Genomic DNA, 25,046 nt, shown 5'->3' with positions numbered 1-25,046 from the left:
ACAACAGAAGCCTCACATGGCTGTAAAGCCTAAAATACTTCCCAGCTTTTTACAAAAAAGTTTGCTGACACTTGTTATGAATTTTTGAATTTTAAAGTGGATGAATAACCTGTTTGTTCATTGTTGGAAAGTCACTGATGTAAGCTGTCAGTGATTGTATAATTGTATATTCTGAATATTGTGTAATTCAGAAATTAATTATGTTAAAATGATGGCGTATAATGATAAGTTGACTTGGAAAGGAATGAATAGGCTTCTACGTAAACAGCCTGTTTACATTCTATCTCCCAGTGAGAGCTGGTAAAGTAGCTTTCATTTGATTCTTCACATTTATCTACTTCCTGCATTTTTTTGAATGAACATAATACTTTATAATGATAAATAAAGATGTACAAGTGCTCATATGTGTTGTATTTGCTTGTTTTAAAGAGAGAGAAATTTAGTGGAAATTTCTAGTGTAGCTTTGGCTGATTGTCATCAGATGAGAAATAGGTTTGTTTATTTAAGGAATATGGTTTATTATGCACCACTTTTAAACTCTTGTCATCTTTGAACTTAAACATTTTTTTCTTCAAAGTTTTTAACAGATAGCCAAATAACTGAAAAGGTCAACATCGAGTCTTCATCTCACTTGTTTTTTTGTTTTGTACCATTTCCTTTGTTGAAATCTACACTGTTTTAGAGCAGCTAGGCAGTAATATAAATATAAAAGCAACATGGCCTTTTAAGAAATTGTTAGAAACTGTGTCCACATAGTTTGCATTGCAGAGATTGCTTGTGCATAGACTGTTCCCACAAATCTTTCCGTGCTCAGGCAGGTGTTCAGATTTTAAGGATTGAAGAAATGCAATAATAATATATGATAAGTAGTCTGCTAAAAGAACAGTAGGATTTCCATAGGTTTTTAAAATTTTCCTTTCATCCCCATACTTTGCTCCAAACTCCCCTCACTTTCTTCCCCGCAAGGCAAGCATTTTAATGTGTTTATAAGTATAATGCAGAAAAGAATAATTTATGTAAATGGCATTGTGGTAGCTCTCTCATTTTGCTTCTTGTTTTATTCACTTAGTACTGTATTTCTAGTGCTACGTAAGTTGCTCTGTGGCATGTATCCACATACCTATTTACTCACTTTCCAGGGAGTAGGCCCTCACTATCACAAACAGCGATGCAAGAGATAATGTTAGGCATGTCGCTTTACGGACTGATGTAGAATTTCTTTGGGATACATATACCCAAGAGCAGAATTGCTCGGTGTTAGGGTACATATGTACTTAATTTAACCATATGGTTTCTGACGGTTTCTCTGAATGGCTGCACTAGTCTGCATTCCCACCATGGGCTTTTTGTTTGGGGAAATTTTTATGAGTTTCTCTAAGACCAGTAGTTAGTGACAAGAAAGGATTACCTAGAATTCCTGAATTATTGCTAAGTGACAGCTACCGAAGAGACATATAGCCATCCAGGCTTTTTATAAGAGCACGTGCTTTTTTAGAGCTAGAGCTGATAACAATGTGGACGGGTAGGAACTGATCTTAATCAAGTATTATTTATGTCCCAGGTCCATAAAATGGTATTGTTTGTAATTTATAATTCTTTCTTCTTATCTATTTAACTTTTAAATTATGTTTAATGCATAAATAATACTTACTGGGTACCAAGTACTGTTATATATGCTTTATAAATATTAACTGATTTAATCCACATACCAACCCTATAAAATAGGTATGATTATTGCCCCCATTTTATAAATAAGGAAACTGAGGCACAGAGGGATTATGTTGACCAAGTATAGATTTCTCAGTTTTTAATATCACTAACTAGGGAATATGGAAAATACCAATATGTGTAACTCATAAGGCCAAATGTGAAAGGGAAACACATCTATTAACATGTTTAGCATTATAATTCTAAGAATTTTAAAATAAAATCTAAAGATAATGATAACGTTTAGTACGTGCCATGGTAGGTACTCCAGCACACGGGATATGTGAATTTTTCAGATAGGTAAAATTTTATTATTTAAGCACCATAAAATATTTTCTTGTAATATTTTATGTTAAATCCTGCTTCCCTAACTTCTTAAAGAGATGAATGCGTGAATTAATATTTTCCTCATGATGGGACTCATGTTTCGGTGACTGTCGTCGTACTTTGACGAGGGGGTAGATGTGAAATATGGTACGGCATGGCTTCTGATAATGACTAGACCTTCCTTTTGTGGAAAACGTCCTAATATCCTTTTGCTTTTGGATTATTTGCTTAATCTTATAAAAGGTAAAAATACGGAATATGAAACCGCAGTTATATAATGTAACTGCTTTTCTGTAAAATTAATCATTGACTCACAAGTGGTTCCTTGCCTAGAAAACCTCTTCAGTGTTTCTGTTTCTGTAGTGGTTTTAGTTTTTAGTGATCTCAAGACCCCGATGAATCACAGATAGTAGTACCGTTAGCACCCACCCACTCACTATTTGTTGAGGAAAGTAGAGAGAAACAGTATCTCTTTACACTTCAGTAGTTTGGGCTAGATTACTTCAAAAAACGTAAATTCTTTATCTTTGCAAACAAGACATCAGGCTAAAATTTGCTTTAAACCTTCTTTAATATTTGACTTGAAACCAGATGCCGGATGCAAACATTTACAATTACATCTCCAAATACCGGGGGTGCCAAAAAAATGTACGTGTGACTTGGATTCATCTGTTGTTACCAGTATATATCGAGTATTGCAATTTTGATATAGTTTTTTCCTTTCTTAAAATGTATATACATTTTTTGGCACCCTCTGTGTATAGGACAAAAAGACTTCACGTTGCGTGGTAGATGTACTTTGTTACCCGTTTTGAGACACACACTCATCTGCTTAAAGCTTGTAATTTGTGAACTCTCTGGATAAGGACAAAGTATGCCACAGACTAAGGCATTCAGCTCTGCTGATCATCGCCAGATGGTCACTTTTAACTCAGCCATTACTGTTATTGATAGCATGTTTGGTTTATATGGGTATAGTTTTGAGGTATTTTACAAATATTAGGAACCTCATTTTGTCCCTAAAAGCAGTGCTATGACAAATTGATTTCTACAAAAGTAGAGATAGTGTAAAACATTGAAAGTAAGAAAATTACACATATTAAAACAATGATTGGACAATAAGATTGATTAGGAGTGAGCCAAAGGTGAAGAAATGTGAATGGCAGAGGATCATTGTTAGAGTGGGATACCTATTTAGTCAAAGGTTAATTCAGGTTCACCTCAGGGATACTGTGGATACCTGATCATGGCATTGTACACCAGAAGCTAAACATTAATGAATGCCAACTATAATTTTATATATATAATGTGATGGTTCAGTGTGAGGTCGGAGGGATAGTGGATGGGGGGAGGGGGGTTCACAGTGTGAGGGATATAAATGATGAACGTCTAAGTATTACCTTGTCTTGTATACCTGAAACTAATAAATAAATAAAAAATAAAATAAAAAAAAGGTTAATTCAGGTTCAAGTTAGGAGTTTAAGAACTTAAAGGCTAAACATGGTGAATGAAAGTGCAGCTGTGGAAATTTATCAAAATCCGCAGATGGCACCGTGGGTTCAAGGCCTTTCTAATCTGCAGGTAAGCTCTGGTGTGGATTCCTTAGCTGCCAGAGGTTCCCTCCCTTCTGTTGATAGAGATTGTGTCAGGGAGGGGTTGCCCACCTCAGCAAATGTTCATAGTAAATAAAACAGGGCAGTTTTTAAAAAATATCCAAAATATATCAGCTAAGAGGAAATGCGGATGCTATAAGCCTAAATCTCACTCATGGTTTTGGACTTTTAAACGAATGGATTTAACTGCCTTTTGGAGTCCAACCTGTTTGAAAGTAGAATTGCCTCCATATAGTTCATATTCTGAAAACCTTACTGATCTTTACATTGAATGGCACTGAAAAAGAGGCCCAAATATTTGCTGAGCACAAATCCTATTTCCTCGGGGTGAACCTTACAATTGCTGGTACAATAGCTGTGCTGAATACAGCCCGTGTAATACACTGTGGCACATGAGTGTGCTGCTCTCGGTGTCGGTGTGGGGTCTCTTCTTTCGTCAGGTCACCTGCTCACTGTCCGGGTTGGATTTTGGTGGTGATGCCACCACCACCACCCCTTGTTTTTCTCAGCTCTTAACACTGAAGCCATCAAATAGTCTTTTGTGGTTCAATATCTCATTTTAAACTTATTGTGTTTTCTTTTTTGTAAATCTTATCTTTGATGTAGCTAGATGCCTTAAAATTGGTAAATCTCTGTCAGGCTCTATTATTTCATGTAGGGACATGGTACTTTTGTGTTTTAAATCACACCATTTATCTTTTGTCTGGATTAGGGCTGCCACTGCCTTTGTAAAGAGTTGCTGGTGGAGCTCATGATTGGCACTGTTCCTTCTTCAGCATGCAGATCTGTAGTCAACATGTATTTTAAATTAATTCCCAAAGTCTGAGAAAATTTTAAAATATATTTCCAACTTAAACGTTTCATTCAATCATTACATTTACTGTAATTATGCCTCTGCATGCCTGTCAAAATGAAGTGTCCCTGAATTGTTCCAGCCTTTTCTATGAGACTGTTTTGGCCAGAGTATCCTGTTTTAAGGAAGTAGCAAGATTTTTTTAAGGCCCAGGGCCTATATTTAGGCACTCACTGTTGACCATTAATTTCCATGGCTAGGCTAAACTAAGTCATAAACCATGTTGTTTTCTGCCAGCAGTATTTATATCAATGGAATGTTTGGTGGTTCTTTTTAAGTCTCATCATTATGAAAATGTCACTTAGCTATTTTGCTTTATTTTTTCCTGGATGTGCATGAATTACAAAGGCTGGCTTCTTGTTAATAATGCATGCTTGGTTGATTGTTTTATAAAGAAAAGCCGCAAAGTTGTTCCTAAAAAGAGTGAATAGAGATCCAGCATAGAAAAGTAGATGATACTCAAGGAAGTGCTAAGAATATGTGGGTACAAACTAGGAAAGGCACTGACAATGTGTTGTTTGTGCTCGCCAAAGAGTACTTTCTACTACATTTAGGATTCTGATTCTGCAAGCTTTCTCTTTCATCCTACATCAGAGAGGTAGAAAGAAAATGATTAACGACGCTAAACTAATATCACTTGTCAGAGGCCAGAAAGTAAATGTGACTTATGTTGAGAGGAGATTCCATTAAGCAGTCAAGAATAGGGTTTACATTTTGCTCAACTTTGTGGAAGGTACAATGACAATAATAATAATGGTAATAGTACTATTTGGTGATGATATAATAATAACTGATATTTGCATAGCATTTACTGTATTGTAAGGCCTTGTTTTAAGAGCTTTATGGGTATTAACTCATGTAATTCCCCCAGGGACCTTCTGAGGTAGGTGCTACTGTTTTCTTCTCATAACTCACTTAATCCCCATAGCAATCCCATGGAGTAGACTTTGTCATTAGGCCCATTTTACAGATGAAAAAACAGGGTTAAGCCATTTGTCCAAGGTCATACAACTAGTAAGTGGTGGAGTTTGAGTTCAAATATCATCAGTCTAGCTCCAGAATCCGTATTATTTTCCACTGTGGCAGGCTGAATAATGGCCCTCAAATGTACCCAGATCCTAATCCCTGGAACCTGTGAATATTATCTTACATGGCAAAAGGGATTTTGCAGAAGAGACTAAATTAAGGATTTTGAGATATGGAGAATATTCTGGATTATCGCATTTGAGCCTTAAATGTAATCACAGGTTTCCTTGTAAGAGGGAGGTAGAAGGAGATTTGGCCTAAAGTGATGTGACATAGAAGCAGAAAGAGAGATTTGAAGAGGCTGTGCTGCTGGCTTTGGAGATGGAGGAAGCGGCCCTCAACCTGGGCTGTAGCTCTAGAAGCTGGAAAAGACAGGAAATGGATTCTCCCCTGGAGCCTCCAGAGGAAGCACAGCCCTGCCAACACCTCGGTTTGGGTCCATTGAGAGCATTTCCTCCCTTGACATCCAGAACTGTGAGATAATAAATTGGTGGTGTTTTAAGCCACTAAATTTGTGGTAGTTTGCTGCAGCAGTAGCAGGAAACTAATACAGCCACTATGCTGTGGATAAAAGTACTAGTTATAGTTAAGAGTTTTTATTATAAACAGCCCTTCCCCAGAATTCATGAAGAAATGAGCTCCAATAGTAATCTCCCTCAGTAGTCCTGCTTATGGCACTTGTCTCTTTATTGCCAGAAGCAGTTTCTCAGTTCTTATCTCTTTCTACATGAAGATTATTCAGAAGTAATCTTTAGGCAACATCTATTCTATACTCAAACAGGGTAGCCATTCTCTGCTCAGAGTTGGCTGTTGAGCCAGAAACTTAAGAAATATGAGGCAGAAGACATCATCTTTTCTTCAGGCCCAAGCAAAGGGGGAAAGCTGAAGGAAACGAGCATTTTAGTGTCTACTGTATGTCAGGTACCAGGCTAGCAATTTCTATTTTTTTATTTAATCCTGGCACACAACCCTCTCTATAACGAGTAGTTAATTATAACTCCTACCTTGATAATTAAGAACTGTTCAATAATGTGCTCAGAGTCAAGAAACCAGTAAATAAGATGAAAATTCAGGCTTGCCTAATGCCAAGGTGCAGACATTGTTCTGTACCCACCGTTGCTGTCCCAAACTAACCTTCTGAGGAGCTCAGATCTGAACCAGGGCATATCCAAAGGGTTTGTTTAGTTCTGAAGAGTCACCAGGAAGAGCATACCATTTCCAGATCATCCCTGATATGGTGCACAGTCTGCAGGTTAGGCAGGTTCTCGGCTTGCCCTGAAGGTCTAGATTCTTCCTGCATACCTCTGGAAAGGTCTTAGTTCTGTGTCAACTTGGTTTTCTCTCTTCTTGTGTGCAAGACTTAAGACCAAACCATTAACATAACCTCCAGAACTGATTAAGAAGCAGTTCTCTAGAGCAAAGATCTGGAGTCCATAGTTGAAAATGATATATAGTTTTGTGTGTTCCTGTGTGATATATGTATTAAATAATAATAATAAAAATAATGGTAATGTAAATATAAGATTAAATCAGCTGGTGTGTAGCAGTCAAGCAGAAGGTCCCAATGTTATTAAATTTTCACAATGGTTTGATTAAAATATGATTAAGAACCACAGTTCTATTTAAGAACCAATTTGGACCAGTATGAGAGGCACTTAGCTTTTACTCTGTCCCTGCTAATCCTCTTCCACCTCCCTTTTCCCTCCCTTCTCCTTTTCCTTCTTCCCAAGCAAATTTGTGACATTACTTTTTTAAAAAATGCTTTCTTAGAAATTGAAAATAACTTTAAATGTAGTTGTAGGTGTAAAAAGTAGAAGTCTCTTCTTTATTTTATTGAAATTCTTCTAGAGGTTGTGATCTAATCACACATGTCTAAATGTAGGGGGATCCCTATTTAAGAAGTTGATCTAGGAAATTATTGCGTTAGGTGGCTATTTGATGTCTAAATTATTTTATTGCTAGATCAGGGACTGGCAAACTTTTTCTGTAAAAAGTCAGATAGTGAATATCCTACAGGGCACACAACGAAGTGTTATCTGACCCAAAATGTCAGTAGTGCCAGGGTTGAGAAAGCCTGTTTTGTATCATTCTATTTCATCTCCTTTGTTGGTTTATTATGTGTAATTCTTGTGTTATTTTATGGGTTGCTTTAGGGTTTATAGCATATATCTTCAAGGTATCACAGTTTGCCTTCAAGCATTATTTTACTATGTCATGCAACATAAAAGCTTTACAACAGTATATTCCCATTTTTCACCTCCTGGCCTTTGTGCTATTTTTGTAGTACATTCTACTTCGCATATGTTATAGACCTCATAATATTTTATTATTTTACTTTCAATAGTCGATTATCTTTAAAATATTTTTCAACAGCTTTATTGACTAACATACATTAGGTTGCACATAATTAAGTGTACAATTTGGTAAGTTTTGACATATTTATACACTTGTGAAACCATCACCACAATCAAAATGATGAACATATTTGTCATCCCCAAAACGTTTCCCCTGCTCTTTGGTAATCCCTCCCCCAACCCTAGGCAGCCACTGATCTTTCTGTCACTATAGATAAGTTTACATTTTCTAGAACTTTGTATAAATGGAATCATACACTATGTACTTTTTTTTTGTCTGACTTCTTTCATCCAGCATAATTATGTTGAGACTTACCCATGTTGTATGTATCATTAGGAAAACATTCTTAATGACAGACATTGCAGGCAATTGGACAGCTGTTATGAAAGAGCATGTGAATTTCATAGTCACCTGATGTGCTCTTTGTTTTAGGTCATGAATGTCCAAGGTATGATAATCGCCTGAGAACACTCGTTGCCGCAGATGTCATTTGACTCATCAGAAAAAAATCTGTTTAAAAGCAACTACCCATACGACCAGATCCATTTTTTTATTGAATGGCTTGATGGATTTCCTTCACTCTAATTTATACCAAAGCTGTCCTCAACCAAAGCAAGAAAGGATCCTGCATGAATCAATCCCAGAATGCCATTTTTACATCACCAACGGGTGAAGAAAACCTCATGAATAGCAATCACACAGACTCGGAGAGCATCACTGGTGAGTCCAGTTTAATAAATATTGATGTGCTATTTACTTATAGGATAAAATGAAAACACCTTAATCCAGTGTATAAGACTGCCATGATGAACTCTGGCCTCTCTTTCCAGCCTGGTCTCCTCAGTGACCGACTGAATTAATTTCTTCATCCTTTAGATCACATTATCAAACTCTGCCTTGTGTGCTTTTCCTTGTCTTGTGCCTGACTCACTGTGTTACGTGAGCCCCTGGTCAACAGAAACAGTGTCACACATGTCTTCCTGCCTCCACAGGGCAAGGACAGAGTTGTTTGTGTTTGTATACCCTGCAAGCAGCAGACAACAGTACCTGGCAAAGGAGAGGTGCTCAGGACATGCAGGGTATACAAACACAAGTGAAGACCTATAAGCCCTCATTTGCAACAAATCAGAAAAACTCTGAACACCCAAAGTTTTTTCTAAACTTTGGTTCTAAAACTTACTCGTTCACAAAACCTGACCTTTGTAGCTATTTCTAAACTTTTCTCACTTAGTTGATAAAGATTTACGTTTGCTGAAAATGTATTAATGTTACTGAAGGATGGGGCACTGCTATATAGCCAGTTGGGGGTGTTATGTAACATACAATAAATGCATAGTGCTACTTAACTAAAACTCCAAAAAATTCTGAAACCCATCTAAACCTAAGGTTTTTTTCCCCATTTTTTTTTATTCAGCTTTATTGAGATGTTTTTAAAAGATACAATAAAATGTACTCATTTTAAGCATACGTTTAGTTTTCACAAATACACACTCATGTAACCACCAGTACAATCAAGTTGTAGAGCATTTTTATTATCCCCCCAAAGATCCCTCATACACAGAATTCACCACCTTTCACCCCTGGCTCTAGGCAACCACTGATCTGCTTTCTGTCGTAATAGATAAAATCTGCTTGTTCTAGTATTTCATATAGATTAATCTGTGTCTTTGGTGTCTAGCTTTTTTATGCAAGAAAATGTTTTTTAAGATTTATCCACATTGTGATATATGTCAGTAGTTCATTCATTTTTATTGCTGAGCTGCAAATACTCAACTCAGCTGTTGTAATGGGAAAGCAGCCATAGATGATACATAAAAGCAAATGTGATTGTTGTGTCCCAATAAAACTTTATTTTTAAAAACCATGGAGACAGTGGCTAGAATTGGCCTGTCGGCCTTAGTTTGCTGGCAACTACTCTACGATATCATTACTTGGTAATGTCAGTGGTTTTTTATTTTATTTTATTTTATTTTATTTTATTTTATTTTAGCCATTCTAGTAGGTATGTACTGATACCTCCTTGTGATTTCAATTTATTTTTCCCCGAGGATTAGTGATATGGAGCATCTTTTCATGTGCTTACTGGGCATTTATAAATCTTATTTTAAGTTGTCTGTTAAACCATTTGCTCATTTTTAAATTTGTCTTACTATTGAGTTGTGAATGTTCTTCATGTATTCTAGATGTAAAGCCTTTTTTAGATAAATGGGTTGCAAATATTTTCTCCCATACTCTGGCTTGCCTTTTTATATTCTTAATGGTATCTTCCGAGGAGCAAAAATTTTAAATTTTGGTGGAGTCTTGTTTTTCAATTTTTTGCTTCTGTAGTTCATGTTTTTTTGTGTCGTTTTAAAGAAATCTTTGCATACCTCAAGATCACAAAGATATTTTCCTTTGTTTCCTTTTAAAAGTTTATAGTTTTTGCTTTTACATTTATGTCGGTGGTCCATTTTATAGTTAATTTTGAGTATGAAATGAGGTTTGGGTCCAGGTATTTTTTTTTCTTCAATTGAACGTTTAGTTACTCCTGCACCATTTGTTGAAAACACTATCTTTCACCCTATTGAATTACCTTGGTAATTTCATTGAAAAATCACTTGATTATATTAGTATAGGTTTATTTCTAGACTCTATTCTTCAATCCCTAAGTCTGTCTTTACATAAGTACTACATTGCCTTAGAGTGGTGGTTACCAGAGAGGAAGGGGAAGGTGGGTGAGAGAGGACAGAGGTTAAGGGAGGCCAATACCAGGTGATGGAAGGAGACACTTCACGTGGTAAAACACAATAGAGGGTAAATAAGTTGCATGACAAAGTTGTACACCTGAACTTAATATAATGTTATTAACCAATGTTACCCCAGTAAATGTAATAATAAAAAAGAATAAAGAATACCACATTGTCTTGGTTAATGTAACACTATAGTAAATCTTGAAATCAGGTAATGTAAATTCTCTGACTCTGTTGTCCTTTTTCAAAAATTACTTTGGCCATTCTAGATGTTTCACATTTCTTTATAAATTTTAGAATCAACTTGTCAGTTTATACCAAAAAAAGAATGCTGGAATTTTGAATGAAATTACACATACTAAGTAGAGAATTGACATTTTAAGATGATTAAGTCTTCTAATCTGTGAACATGATATATCTCTCCATTTATTTAGGTCTTCTTTAATTTCTCATAACAGTAATTTTTATTATGTATTTTTTACACAGATTTTACTAAATTTAATCTTAAATTTTTAGTTTTTTCTGACACTCTAAATGGCATTGTTTATTTAATTTCATTTTCCAGCTGTTTGTTAGTACATAGAAATGAAATTGATTTCTCATTATATTGACCTTGTATTCTGCAACTTTGCTTAACGTACTTAGTTTTATTAACTTTCTTGTAGCTTTCTTAGAATTCTGTACATAAACTATAATGTCTGCAAATGGAGACATTTTTACATATTCCTTTTTAATATGGCTGTGTTTTATTTGTGGGTGTTTTGTTTGTTTGCTTGCCTTACTGAATGGGATAGGATCTCAGTATATTTTTTAATAAAAGTGGTGAGAACAAGCATCCCTGTCATATTTTCATTATTAGGAGAAAAGTTACAGCCTTTCACCATTAAGTTACTTGAGAATGCCTTTTTTCAAATTGAGAAAGCAGCCTTCTCTTCCTAGTTGGATAAGAGGTTTTGTTGAATTGTGTTAAATTTTGCCAAATGCCTATTCTCCAATTCTGTTGATTTATTTTTGAATTTTAAACCAACTTTGCGTTTCTGGGGAAATCTCCATTTGATCAGTGTTATTCTTTTTATATATTTCAGATATGATTTACTATGCAGTGTGTGTGTGTGTGTGTGTGTGTGTGTGTACACCATTCATGAGAACCATTGGTTACTACTTTTTTCTTTTTTTTTTTGCATTGTCTCTGCTTGATTTTGGTATTGGGGTAATGCTGGCTTCATAAAATGAGTTGTAAAGTATCCCCTTCTCTATTTTTGGAAAGAGTTCGTATAGAATTGGTATTATAGCATTTTCCATCCTAACTTATTTGAATATTTACAGGACATGTCTTATAAATAGCTTATAGTTAGATTTTTTTTTAATCCAGTCTGACCAGCTCTACTTTCTAATTGGGGTAATTAGACCATTTACATTTGCTGTAATTATCAATTTGATTGAATCTACTGTACTATTTGTTTTCTATTTGTTCCATTTAAAAGTTCTTCCTTTTTTCTTCATTTCTGCCTTCTTTTGAATTAAGTTTTGTTGTTGTTTTTAGGATTCCATTTTAATTCCAATATTGACTTAGTAGCTATACCTCATTTTTCTCATTGTTTGCTCTGTTTGTGTGGAAGAAAGACTGTTCCGTGAATTAACAGCTCCCAGATCCACAAGCTGGACCTGGGCCAGAACGGAGGTTGCTTACTGCAATCGCCCCCTTAGAGACTGTCTGATTGTAATCGATACTCATTCTGACATAAATTAGCACCCCTCCCTGCTTCCTGCAATGTGCTGGTTCCTGGAACAGGCCCTTGTCCTTACCTGGTCAAGTGTGTAAAGCGTTTACCTGTACCCGTGACTCTCCCATCTTGTTTCATTTAATTCTCTGGCTCCTGCCAGGCAACACAGGGATCCATTCCGTCTTGCTGCTGCCCAAGGTATGTAAGTTTCCCTTAAAAATCACTATGAATTGTCAAACCTGAGTGGCCAACCCTGTGGTCTTTCCGTGCTTCCCACTTGTGGAGGTAGGTTTTCAGTCCCAGGACCTCTCTCAGGGTCTGCATGAACTAATAGTTTGCATTATGCATTTTAAACTTATCACAACCTATCTTCAAATAACATTATACTATTTCATATAGTGACAGTCCTACAATAGTATTCTTCCCTTTCTCCCTACCATCCTACGTATTATTGTTGCCATGCCTTTTACACCTACATATTATGTGCATTGTTATGTTTGCTTTAAACAATTATAAGTTAAATTATGAGAATAAAAGGCTTATATATTTACACACAAATTTACCATTTCTAGCACTTGAATTTCTTTTTGTAGATTGAAGTTTCCATCTTGTATCCTTTTTGCCTGAATAACTAACATTTTTTGTACTGTAGTTCAGGGGGCAATGAATAGTTACGGTTTTTGCTTGTCCGAAAAAGTCTTTATTTCACCTTTTTTGAAAAGAGTTTTCACTGGTACTGAATTCTGAGTTGACTTCTACATGCACTTTAATGACCTTCCGTTGTCACCTACCTTGCATTGCTTCTGACAAGATCATTCTTGTCTTTGTTCCCTCAAATGTAATGTCTTTTTTTTCCTCTCCGCTTTTAAGATTTTCTCTTTGGGTTTTCTTTGGGTTTATCCTGCTTCAAGTTGTTTGGCTTCTTTGTACTATGCATTTATAGTTTTAATTAAATTTGTAAAAATGTGGCCATTATTTCTTCACATAGTCTTTCTGCTCTCACCTCTCTTCTGTGACTCCAACTGCATGTATATCAAGCTGCTTGATATTGTGACACAGTCACTGATGCTCTGTTCATTTTTTCCCCGTCAGTTTTTCTTTTCTCTGAACCTCGTTCTAGATCGTGTGCATTGCTACGCCTTCAAGTCTACTGTTCTGTCCTTCCGGAGAATGCCTCATCTGTTCACGTGATCCAGTGAACTTTTTACTTTAGATATTGTACTCTAGTTCTATTAGGGTTTGTGAATACAGCAATATTTTCTGTTTCTCTTTTTATCGCTGTTTTCCTTTGAAATATTTGAGCATATTAATAATAGCTGTTTTAAAATTGTTGCTTACTAATTTTGTCATCTTTGTCATTACTGGGCCTGTTTCTGTTCACTCCTTTTCCAACCGATAATGGATAAAATTTGCTTAATTCTTTGTGTATCTGGTAATTTTTTACCTAATCCTAAACAGTATGAATGTTACATTGTTAGACATTTGGATTTTGTTGTTTTCCTTGGAAGACTGTTAAAATTTGTTTTGGCAGGTCATTAAGTTACTTACTATAAGGTCAATCCTTTTGAGGCTTGTTTTTTAATCTTTATAATATGGGACTCTAGACCATCCTCCTAGATGGTTAATTCTAGCATTAATTTAACCCTACTACCAGTAGGCATGACCCTTCTAAGATCTTTACTGATTGTCCCATACTCAGGTTTTTCTACTCTGGCTAGAGGAAACTCAGCCTCTCTTAGCCTCGTATAGAAGAGTGATGTAATGAAGATATGAAGATGTGGGGGAAAATTTTAGTGTCATGAAGGCAGACCAGCTGTGAGGCCATATTCAAGAGAAACAAGAGGAGGCCTTGAAGCTAAATCGAGGCAAGGTGGCTAGCAAGAAGTATGCATATGAAAGAGACATTTGTTGAAGAATAAAATGGTGGAGTGGGGTTCTTATGACTGTACAGTCAGGAGAGTAATAAATAGTTTATTATGAGAAATATGGAAGCAAATAGGAGGAGCTAGTCTGAAAGATATTTAGTTTAATCTAAACTTTGATTATATCTTCATTTTTAAAATTATCTTTTGGAAGTAGGGAATTGGTAACCTTGAATTTTCACAGAATTTCATTAATGGTTATTAAAAGAAAATTTCTAGGGAATAGTAACTCTTTTAATAAATGTCACTTTTGTTCTTCATTTCCATGAATGTCTAAGAGTTTTTAGCTCTGCATGTATTTATAATCAACTTCTCTCCCTGCAAGTATTACAGTGACAACCTGTATGTGATTTATTTGTGGCAGGAAAAATTTGGATAATCACATGGAATTAATAGAAATAGAATTTGGATGTATTTTAGGGCTCTCATTTAAGAGATCTAAGTGTGGAGAGCCTCTTTAGAACCATATTGAAGGTTTTAAATGTACCTCATCTTTGTGGACATGAAGCGACAGCATGTCCTTTTGGGTAGATAGGGTTGTCTGATATTTCCAGCCTCCTTGTTTTTGATTTATTAAATTGTCATTCTTAAGTTAAGGTCAAGTAGTAGAAATTCACTCTTTTAGGGTATGATTCTTTTGTTTTTGTTTATTTATGAACTTGGTTGTTCTTTGCTAGAGTTAGAACATACATATTTCTCTTTACTACCCACAAAGGAAATACCAGCTCTCTTTAAAAAGTGAGGGGGTTGATGTAACATCCTGTAATATCTCTATTTTAAGCCCTAGTATTTCAAGCATTTTTTTTTCTTTTTGTAATTGGCTAAATTTGGGAGGTGTTAAATGATGGGCAGTATTTGGAACAGAAAGCCAGAGTAAACACATAAAGGCAGAGAACCCCAGGTGTGTTCAGAGATATGTGTGCCATGGGAGAGTTAGAGGTGTGCAGGTGAGAGGTAGTGATGTGAAAGGTATTCAGGACTTTAAATGAACCACATCTTTCAAGTAAAAATGATAAAGTACTTATTCCACTATGAGTGCCAGAACAGTGTTGGAATGTTAACTTTATTGTTTAATATTTAACCAATAAATGTTAAGTTTTTATATCTAGCTGCTGTGAGAATATACTAAAATTTAATTTTACCAGGTTTTAAGGAATCCTCCCACAGAGTTCAAATTCTGTTGCTAAAGAACATGTGATTTTATTCCTTTTGAACTGGCTATTTTCTGCAGGTTGTTTTGTGCTGTCTTTTATCCCCCAACCATACAGCTTATTTGAGATCAGATCTCTTTTAAGCAGCACTAGATTGATAAGGAAGAAATAAGAAATTTGTCTAAACTTATTTTAAACTTTAAAAAGTTATATTCACTAAGCAATACATTTTTAGATAGGGTATAATTAAAATTCATGGTATAATTTTTACTATAGAAATTTTCATATTAAAGAAAACTGGAGAAAAACCAACTATAGCACCAAGATATATTAATAAAAATCAGTGGAGAAATGATGTAGCTAATAATGTGTCTTTGGTTACCCTACTTTCCCAAAACGAATTTCACTGATTTTTCTCTGTAGCCTAGTAATTGAAATACATTGGATTATTTATCTGGACTCTCCTCTTTAGATGTCTGCTCCAATGAGGATCTCCCTGAAGTTGAGCTGGTGAGTCTGCTAGAAGAACAGCTACCCCAGTATAGGCTAAGAGTGGACTCTCTCTTTCTGTATGAAAATCAAGACTGGACTCGGTCCCCAAACCAGCAGCAGCATGCATCTGATGCCCTCTCTCCAGTCCTTGCTGAAGAGACTTTCCGTTATATGAGTGAGTATTTTTTTACCCTTGTGGAGTTTGTCCATTGAAATAAAAATCATGAATATCTTGGTGTTGACATTTAAAGCATTTGATATCCCTAGCCATTGTTCAGTGTGTACTGACTTTAACTCAAACAGATCTAACAACACGAAGAGTTGGTTCTAATTGTGTTATGTCTGAATGCAGAAAGTTGGTCATTCTTATGACTCGTGTGTCCACGGTTGCAAGCATACTCACATGCTCCCACTTCTCCCATCTTTTACTGATACTTTCCTCAGACTGAGTAGAAAGAGGAACTTTAAAAAAAAAAACAAGTGAAATCATTTAAAGTTTTAATATTCCTCTCTATCTCTTGACATTTATTATCCCAATAGTTTGATATCCTGAGCCATCAGCTTTTGACTCTTCCCTATTAAACAGTCACAGGAACTGTCAGTCATTAAGAAGCATAGTTCTTGGATACAAAAGTAGTTTTAATAATGCCAAGGAGAAATAAATGTGCACTATATAGTAGTCTTCATTATTTACTTAAGGATTCATAGAGGATATTTCAGTGAGAGACTAATAAGCCACATTTGTCCTGAAAATAACTGTTTTATACCAAGCTCTCATAAATGAAAAAATTAAACAGGACACTTTTTAAACTTTAAAGTATGGAGACCTTTTGGCTTTTGTCCTCATTTCAAAAATCTGCATTCAGGCTTAACTTACTTTTTTTATTCATTCACTATAAAAGTGTCATGTGCATAGAATATATAATAAAAGTCTGTAAGTTCAACGTCGATAGGTTTGTGAAATTCTTTTCATTTGAATGAGATAAGAGATTGCGTCAGGTCCTAGACATTTTCCCAGTGAGTGCTTTAGTGTTTTTAAAGATTGTAGGTGGAGAATGATTGTTGTGAAATACTCATTTTCATAGTAAACATTAACTTGCTTTTAATAGTTTCCTGGAACCAGATTACTTACTGCTAAGAAAAGGAATTGTAAACATTGTTTAAACTTGAAGGGGAATATCAAGAAACTCAAATAAAACTGTATTTCTGTCCTCAATTCTTTTAAATAGTTGAATATTAAATTAAGGCTCTTAGGATTTTCCTAAATTTCTACTTTGAGAAGTTGCTTGCTTGAGATTTTCTGGGAATTCTTTTTAGAAGGAACACTATTTTTTATTTCCATTTACCTTTGTTCCATGAGTTTTTAGATTTGTGAGAAGAAAATTTCAAACTGAAATTTCATCACAATAAATTTAGTTTGTCATTATTTTGATAAAATGGCACAAAAAGTGCCCGTTAGTTTACTTGTTCTTTGTCCTATAGGTCATGGGGAAGGAGAGTTGAACTATAGCTAGAAAGCTGTCTTAGATCATGATTTAATAAAGTTATTTTTAGGTTGAATTTTAACAGAAAAAACTGGAAGATAAAAGATAAGCAAAATCTAAAATACTTGGTTTTCAGGACTTTATACAAAATAAACCACAATGTTCAAGGGAACAATTTAAAACTTTGGATTAATAGGATGATACAGATCCATACTTCCAGGTTCTGGAAAACTATCCTATTCCTTTAGTCGAATGATACTATTTTCACTTCAACAACTTGAAAAATAAATTATATAGATGATATACCTAAGATCATGAAGCACATAAACTGGGGTTATAATTGATCCACTGATACTTTATCTTTGTACTGTATTTTAATTTCACTCTTATTTTAAAGGTATCAATTCTTTGGATTAACAGTTCACTCAAATACAAGTAAATTTCATTATGAATTTGCATTTTATGAATGTGAAAGATAACTGATTTACTTTATTTAGTAAATTGACCAAGGTTTTAAAAAGCAAGATACAAAACATTATCTTACCCTTTCCCACAGTTTTCTATCCACCAGAGACTTCAAGATTTGTGGTTTTGAATAATTATCATGTACCCTGGCAAACCATTCTGGGGTTCAGCTCCCTGGTGCTACTTCAGCCCCTTCTTATCCCTACTTCCCTCACATGCCAATAGATACTGGTGCTCATTAAAGTGAATTTTAACGACTGAAAAAAAGAAGTGGCACTTTCTCTCTTGTAGAACATAAATTTAATAAGCTATGAGAAGAAGATAAAGAAATTTGGAAGGAAACATGGGCAGGGTTTGAGGTTAGCAGTCTTCCTCACATGAATGAAAGGGTACTGATTGTTCTCTGAAGCCCCCATCAAACAAACAAGAAAGAGGTTGTTTACTTTTAAAATAGAACACGTCAAAGCAATGGGTAGGTTGAAAAAAAAAGAAGAAAATTCCATCTTAGTCCCCACCACACACACTATGTTTAAGATACTCAAAGAATAGTTTGCATGCAAAACAGGTCACTCCAGGGTTTTCTTAATTTTATTAAGAGTGAGACCCGGAGTGAGCTGTGGGGTTTGCGGTGCAACCAGAGCACATGTGACAGAAAGTGTCGTTTGTTCATGTAAAGTTAAAAATAGAAACCTGATCTGCCTTTGGGAATAAGGGATCACATATGTACCATTTCCTAATAGATAAGAAAAAGGGTGGGGAGAATTATTGGTTATGTAAGTTTTATTTTAGGAATCAACATCACTTGGGAACGTGGGCAAATTCTTGGGCCTGCAGGCCAGTTCTGCAGAATCAGAAACTGGGGGTGGGGCAGCGCAGTCTGTGTTTTAACAAGTCCTCCATTTATGCTACGCACTGTCAGATTTGAGAACCACTGGTGTAAAGCTATGTCAATCGAAGCTAAATGGCCATTTCTCAATGACATTAATTGGAGAATCTAAAGAATTAGGAATATAATTTTGCAAAGAAATACAGTTATAGAAATTATTACTTCTGGTTGATAGTTACATTTTTCCTCAAGCTCTGCCCTCAGAAATTATTGACCTGTATTGGCAGGATAGGAAATATAACTGATAATGTTCAGGAAGCATTAACATAGTCAGGTCACAGAGATAAGCAGATGTATAATTCCTTAGATCTGCCCTCTCAACCAGTTCTACAAAAGAATTAAGCCATATGCCCTAAAACATCTACCGTGTTTCCCCGAAAATAAGACCGGGTCTTATATTAATTTTTGCTCCAAAAGATGCATTAGGGCTCATGTTCAGGGGACGGCATCCTGAAAAATCATGCTAGGGCTTATTTTCTGTTAGGTCTTGTTTTCAGGGAAACACGGTATTGTATGTGCATCATACACTAGCTAAGGATCATCTGTGGAGAATGGAGAAAATTGGCACTAAAATCATCTGTAGGGCTTCATTCTCCCTGGAACCCTGTTGAGAAAGTCTGCCCTAGATGGTGTGTATCATCAGTCTCCTTTTTGTTCTGTCTCAGTTCTTTCGAAGGCAGTTTTTTGCTTGTAGAAATGTTCTCTATGTTATAATAGCAAGAGCTACAGTCTTTGGGATTAAAACCTCAAGACCTGTCTGTAGTTGTCAGGAGCTATTGCTATTTATACTGTGGCCACGTGGGTGGTGGTGGTGTGTTTTGTTTTAGTATTTTTTTTCTTTTTATTTTAACGTGGGAGGGTTGGAGAATAATGAAAGATTAGAAGAAGTCTTTTTAAAATTCAGTAATTGTAAAACAAAAAAACTCTAGATCTTGACAAGGGACATCTGAGAGAACTACTAAGCACCATCTCGTATAAATGTCAGAGATGTCAAAATGGAAGAACATTGGGATTTCCCACCCTGAAAAAATGTGAGATTGGAGTAGTTGATGTGAGATTATACAGAGTTAGAGCATAAAGGATGAGTGAAGTACTTATGTAATTACCCCCTGTATTTGTTTCAGGAACATTAGATTCTCTAAATATTACACCAAAAATGTAGAACATGAATTAACAACCTTCTGAAAGAAAGTTGTAAAATTGCTCTGTAAAAATGTTTATCATTTCCTATAGGAACATTTGTGACAACATGGATGGACCTTGAGAGTATAATGCTAAGTGAAATAAGTCAGACAGAAAAAGCAGAGAACCCTATGATTTCACTGATATGTGGTATATAAACCAAAAACAACAAAAGAACAAGACAAACAAATGAGAAACAAAAACTCATAGACACAGACAATAGTTTAGTGGTTACCAGAGGGTAAGGGGGTGGGGGGTGGGTGATGAGGGTAAGGGGGATCAAATATATGGTGATGGAAGGAGAACTGACTCTGGGTGGTGAACACACAATGGGATTTATAGATGATGTAATACAGAATTGTACACCTGAAATCTATGTAAATTTACTAACAATTGTCACCCCAATAAATTTAATTAATTTAAAAAAAATGTTTATCATCTCCCTAATGTATAAAATTTTTTTTTGAATGAGGTTAGGGCAGTTCATGTCTGGAAATAAGCAAGAAGTATTGCTAATTTCTGTACCATTTAACATATTCCTATTTCAACAGCTGATAACTGAAGGGAAAATAGAATTTGATAGCCTGCCTGACTGTCGTCGCTGCATTCTTGGTGACAGAATTACAGTGCAAAATTGGTCTATGGCTTTGGAAGCATTTAATTACAGTGCCTAAATGCCAAGAGAGTGGGAAAGAGCTTTGCTCTGAGTACTTCTGGAATCATCCCAAGCAGTCTTTATCAGGGGTACAGTGATAAGGAGAAGACAGAACTCATTAGGCTGCAGAGAGGAATCCATGCTGTTCCTATATGCTTTGTGACTAACTGACATCAATTGGCAACTCTGCAATTGAAGTGGCCCAGCCTTTGGGGCTTGGTAGTAAATAGCCTAGTTCCCTCTGATAGGAGAATTGATAGGAATTCAATAGGAGAATTGGAGAGTTCTGGTTGCATTATTTAATTCCTTTGCCATAGTAAATATTTAAGCATTTTTAAATTCATGTTTGCTTTTTGAAACCTCTCAAGAAGAGCTACTATTTTTTAATTGCCAAGATAACATTTGTTTTCCATGAAACATTAGGGGGAAAAAAACCTGAAAAAACAGCAGAACAACCATAACCCCTATCCAGAGATAACCACTATTAACATTTTAAGGTATATCTTTCCAGCCTCTCATATGTAGATATGCTCACATTTTAAAGAACAAAATTGGAATCTACGCTGTTTTATAACTCTAGTGTTTCATCAGATAAAGGCCCTTTGGTCTTGGTGGGACTGTGGTAGAAACAGCACGATGGTGTTAGAGCCCATTACTGGGAATGAGCAGATACAAGTGTTTTCTTACGACCTTGTGAATGGGCGTTGTTGTTATCACTTTTTTATTATTATCCTGGCTTTGCCACTAATGCCTTGCTTTGTGGTATTGGACATGTCATGTAATTCCTCTCAGTCAGGATTCCTTATATAAGAAAATGTGATCATTAAACTAGATTGACTTCTAAGGTTCAGCTTTAAATTCTCAGACTATAACAGATGGTAAACATTTATAGGAAATACATTTTAGTTTCTCCTCACTAAACATTTCTGTATTAGTGTGTCCTTCATTTTCTCTTCCCCGTTCATCACGTGTGACTTGTAGCTCACAGCTGTTTTTTACATCCTTAACTTACTGGCTTTACTTCAAATTTAATTTGCTACTTCATCTTCAACTCTGGTCAATCATGTAATATAATAAACCATGTCATGAATTTTTTTAATTAGTTGTATAAAAACTGGTTTTAACTGAGTTTTATTAATCTGAAAATAAAAGGCCAAGGTGAGAGGCAATAGCATTTAGTATTTGAAATCACAAAGCATAGCTGTTCGGGAAGCACTGATTCAGGCAGAAACCCAAATAGTGTTTCCATTTTATGTGGTGAAGGGAAGAGGTTTCCATGAGAAGGGAAATAATGACATGAATAGAGGGAAGGAAGGTTCTTGCTTTCAGTGTTAGTCCTGGGTCAGTGGTTTCATCCCTCGCTCCACATCAGTTCTAACACCTGGGCATCTTTTACATACTACCTGTGCTCTGGGTTGCCGCCTCCAAGTCAGTTAAATGAGAACCTGTATTTCAGACCCACTGCCCTAAGTTAAATTTGGTTTTGCAGCTATTGGCTGCTTGTCTATAATTAGTTTAGAGCAGACATAATACTGACTTGATTTTTTCCCCTCATCTTGTTACCAAGACCAAAAGTATAGGAGACCGACCACACACTGTATCTGCCTTATTTTTAATCCTTTGTTCCTGCTATGCTACCGAATTAAATTGTGAAGATTCCTTGGGCCCAAAAGTGCGTTTCCCTTATCCCCATGGTTAAATTATGGAGCCAGTTTCTCTACTTGTAAATATAAGTTCTTTTGGAATAAAAATATTTCGTTTTTTTTTCTTAGTTTTCTTATATTTAGTTTAAAACTTTTTAGAACTATCTCCTACTCCATCAACCCAGCATTTTGTTTAACTAAGAATATGAGCATCATTAATAATTAACTCTATGTAATTCCCAGATTCATTTTAAGCAATGATGCTAGGAAGAAAAATTAAAAGCTCAGACAAAAGTAAAACATGCCTAATGTTGTCTTTTGGGCAGCCTCAAGTGTTAAGATGGAGCTAAAGAACTACAAATGACTTAAATCACAGTATCTGCTGCCAATTCAGTGAATTATTTACAGAGAATTTAGAACCAGGGCAATTTCATACATACCAGTTGCGTTTAAAGAGTAATAACTAAACAATTGTATAATACTTAGCAGTTTTGCTCAATAAATCATCATTTTAACCTCCTAATGACCTTGTGACACGAGTGTTACCACCTCCATATTATAGATATGGAATCTGAATCTCAGCAGGGTTAAGTGGCTTTTTCAGGCCCACTCAGATATGTGAATTGAACTTTTCTGGTCCAAAGTCTCAGTTTTTTTCCAAGACAACTAATTATAAAATCAGTCTAAGTCACACACAAATCTGTATCATGTAGTGCACTCCAAAATCAAAAGATCCCTTATTTATTATGAATCATCATTACCTTAAAAAGATATTGCTTATTGTGACTGGAATCATTGGGGTCTCTGGAGCTAAATTATCCAAGTGCGTTGACAGTTCCTGAGTTTATGAAGTGCAGAAATACAGAGCTTGAATTATGCAAGTCATAGTGCAGTATACAATTTATGTTATAGCAAAGGCCTAGATACGAACATTATCATAAAGTGTTTTTAATTAAGCTAAAAAGTCCTACAAGTCCTATTCCTTATTTATTGATATGAGCTCATGTGATGGGTGATGATACATACTCAAAGTAATCACAATGGAATTCTAATTAAATTCCTTTGTAACAGCATAACCTCTCACTAAACTTGCCCCTTGGTTACTTTAATTTAGATTAGGATAGAAAACAATTGGTGATTTAATGCATTCTCCCAGCCCACATTCTCTAGTGTGCATGGGCCAAAGTTCTAATCTTACGGAGGGGGGAGGAAGTGACTGCCTTGTGATCATTTGGTACTTTCTTAATTCATTGTACGATGCACATTTGTTTGTAATAATTAATTGGTCTGTTTCCTGAGTGTCTGCTATTTGAAACATTTCTTTCCATTTCTTTTTTCACATATATTTTTATTCTCCTGAATGGCTCTTTGTTAAAACCTGGGTTTGTTGTTGTTATCTTTCAGTTCTTAAAAATATTTAAAATTTTCTGTTATTTCTAAATTCTATAAACAGTTGTTTTTAACTATCTTAGTTCTAGGCACAGACAGGGTGGAGCAGATGACCAAAACTTACAATGATATCGACATGGTTACACATCTCCTGGCAGAGGTAGGAATGCATATCTCTTTTCATTCTCCAGTACAAAAAGCTGAAACTTGAAGATCATTTGGAATCTATCAAATTTTTACATCAAATGAAAAATGATGATGTCTTTCCTCTAGGTTATTTTGTATAAGGTTGTTACCATTGGAACAACTGGCATACCAACTGGCATTCCAAAGTAGAGTTTATTGTTAATGAAATTATAGAAGGTTTCGGGGAGTGGGGTTGTTACTTTTGTTGTTATAATGGTACCACTGGCCTTCCTGTCCTAGAAAAGCAGATGTGACTCAGCCTAGAGCAGAGCATCCTATTCAAGAAGCAGCTCCATTGCAAATCAGTACCTACAGTTTGGAGCATCTTCCCAAAGATTTTTACTTTCAGTTTGGGCCGTTATTTGAGCTCACTTTGTCCATGATGTTTTTAATATGTATAGTGTATCTCTTCCAATTGGCAGTCATAGAGGTCTCTCCCTATCCTTCAATTTCAGTTGATCTTAGGGAAGACGGTCTTTCTCTTTGAGGTACCCCTCCCCCTTCTCCCCCCAGGTCCCCAGAATCATTTGTGTATGCCACTTAGCCTATTTTGAAAATGAGATAAATGGGCCTTGAAAATTTGGGAATAACCCATCTACCTGTTTTCACATGCTGTTGAATGAAAGGACAGAAGCTTAATTTTATTCATAGTCATTAAGCAGAACCCATACTCTTTTATAAGGCACTTAGGTGTATACTGACAGTTTTCCTTCCTGCAGAATACAGTCCTCAGCACCACCATGTAGGTGGGATTCCTATGCCCTTGTGAAGTATCACCATGTACGCAGAAAGAGCAGCTCTTGCTTTGCACGGCTTTTCTGTAGGCCTCCCTGCATCATTACTATCAACTTCTTTTGACTCCCTTTTTTTCTATACTCTAAGCAGAACCTTGTAGCATCAAAACTTCCAGTCTTTCATCCCCTGTTTTATTTCACATCATCATTCTTATACCAATTGACAATAATGCTCTTGACTATGCTTTCCTCTAATCCTCTGGTTCTCAGTGCGTATAAGCTTTGGCCTAAACAAAACTTCTTAGCATACTTGATCCCCATATCTTAAATACCTAATTCTATATCATTACCATGCTCGATAGATGGATGTATTCAACAAATATTTGTTGGGCTTTTACTGTGTGCCAGACCTTGTCCTCATTTTTAAAGATTACATTGATTTTTTAATTCCCCAAAGTTAAAGTTTAAAGGCTAGGTTGCTGGATCCTAATTAATAGGGTGATTGATCAATAAATCTCACTTG

The 25,046-nt window shown here is 35.6% G+C and overlaps 1 protein-coding gene across 4 annotated transcripts in view; it reads left to right on the top strand.

The window, feature by feature from the left end:
* Window positions 1-25,046, top strand: part of TRAK2 (trafficking kinesin protein 2) — a 56,006-nt gene that overhangs the window by 10,367 nt on the left and 20,593 nt on the right. For all 4 annotated transcript variants that reach the window (XM_081052170.1, XM_081052171.1, XM_081052168.1 and 1 more), the window contains 3 exons: window positions 8,314-8,601; window positions 15,880-16,074; window positions 23,687-23,763. In XM_081052170.1, the coding sequence (XP_080908296.1) occupies window positions 8,511-8,601; window positions 15,880-16,074; window positions 23,687-23,763 (363 nt within the window). In that variant the 5' untranslated portion in view covers window positions 8,314-8,510. The remainder of the gene's footprint in view (window positions 1-8,313; window positions 8,602-15,879; window positions 16,075-23,686; window positions 23,764-25,046) is intronic.

The sequence above is a fragment of the Rhinolophus hipposideros genome, assembly GCF_964194185.1.
Source record: "Rhinolophus hipposideros genome assembly, chromosome: 6".
In the NCBI taxonomy this organism is placed as follows: domain Eukaryota; kingdom Metazoa; phylum Chordata; class Mammalia; order Chiroptera; family Rhinolophidae; genus Rhinolophus; species Rhinolophus hipposideros.
The sequence above is the reverse complement of the archived record's forward strand: the minus strand, read 5'-3'. Positions and strand labels throughout refer to the sequence as shown.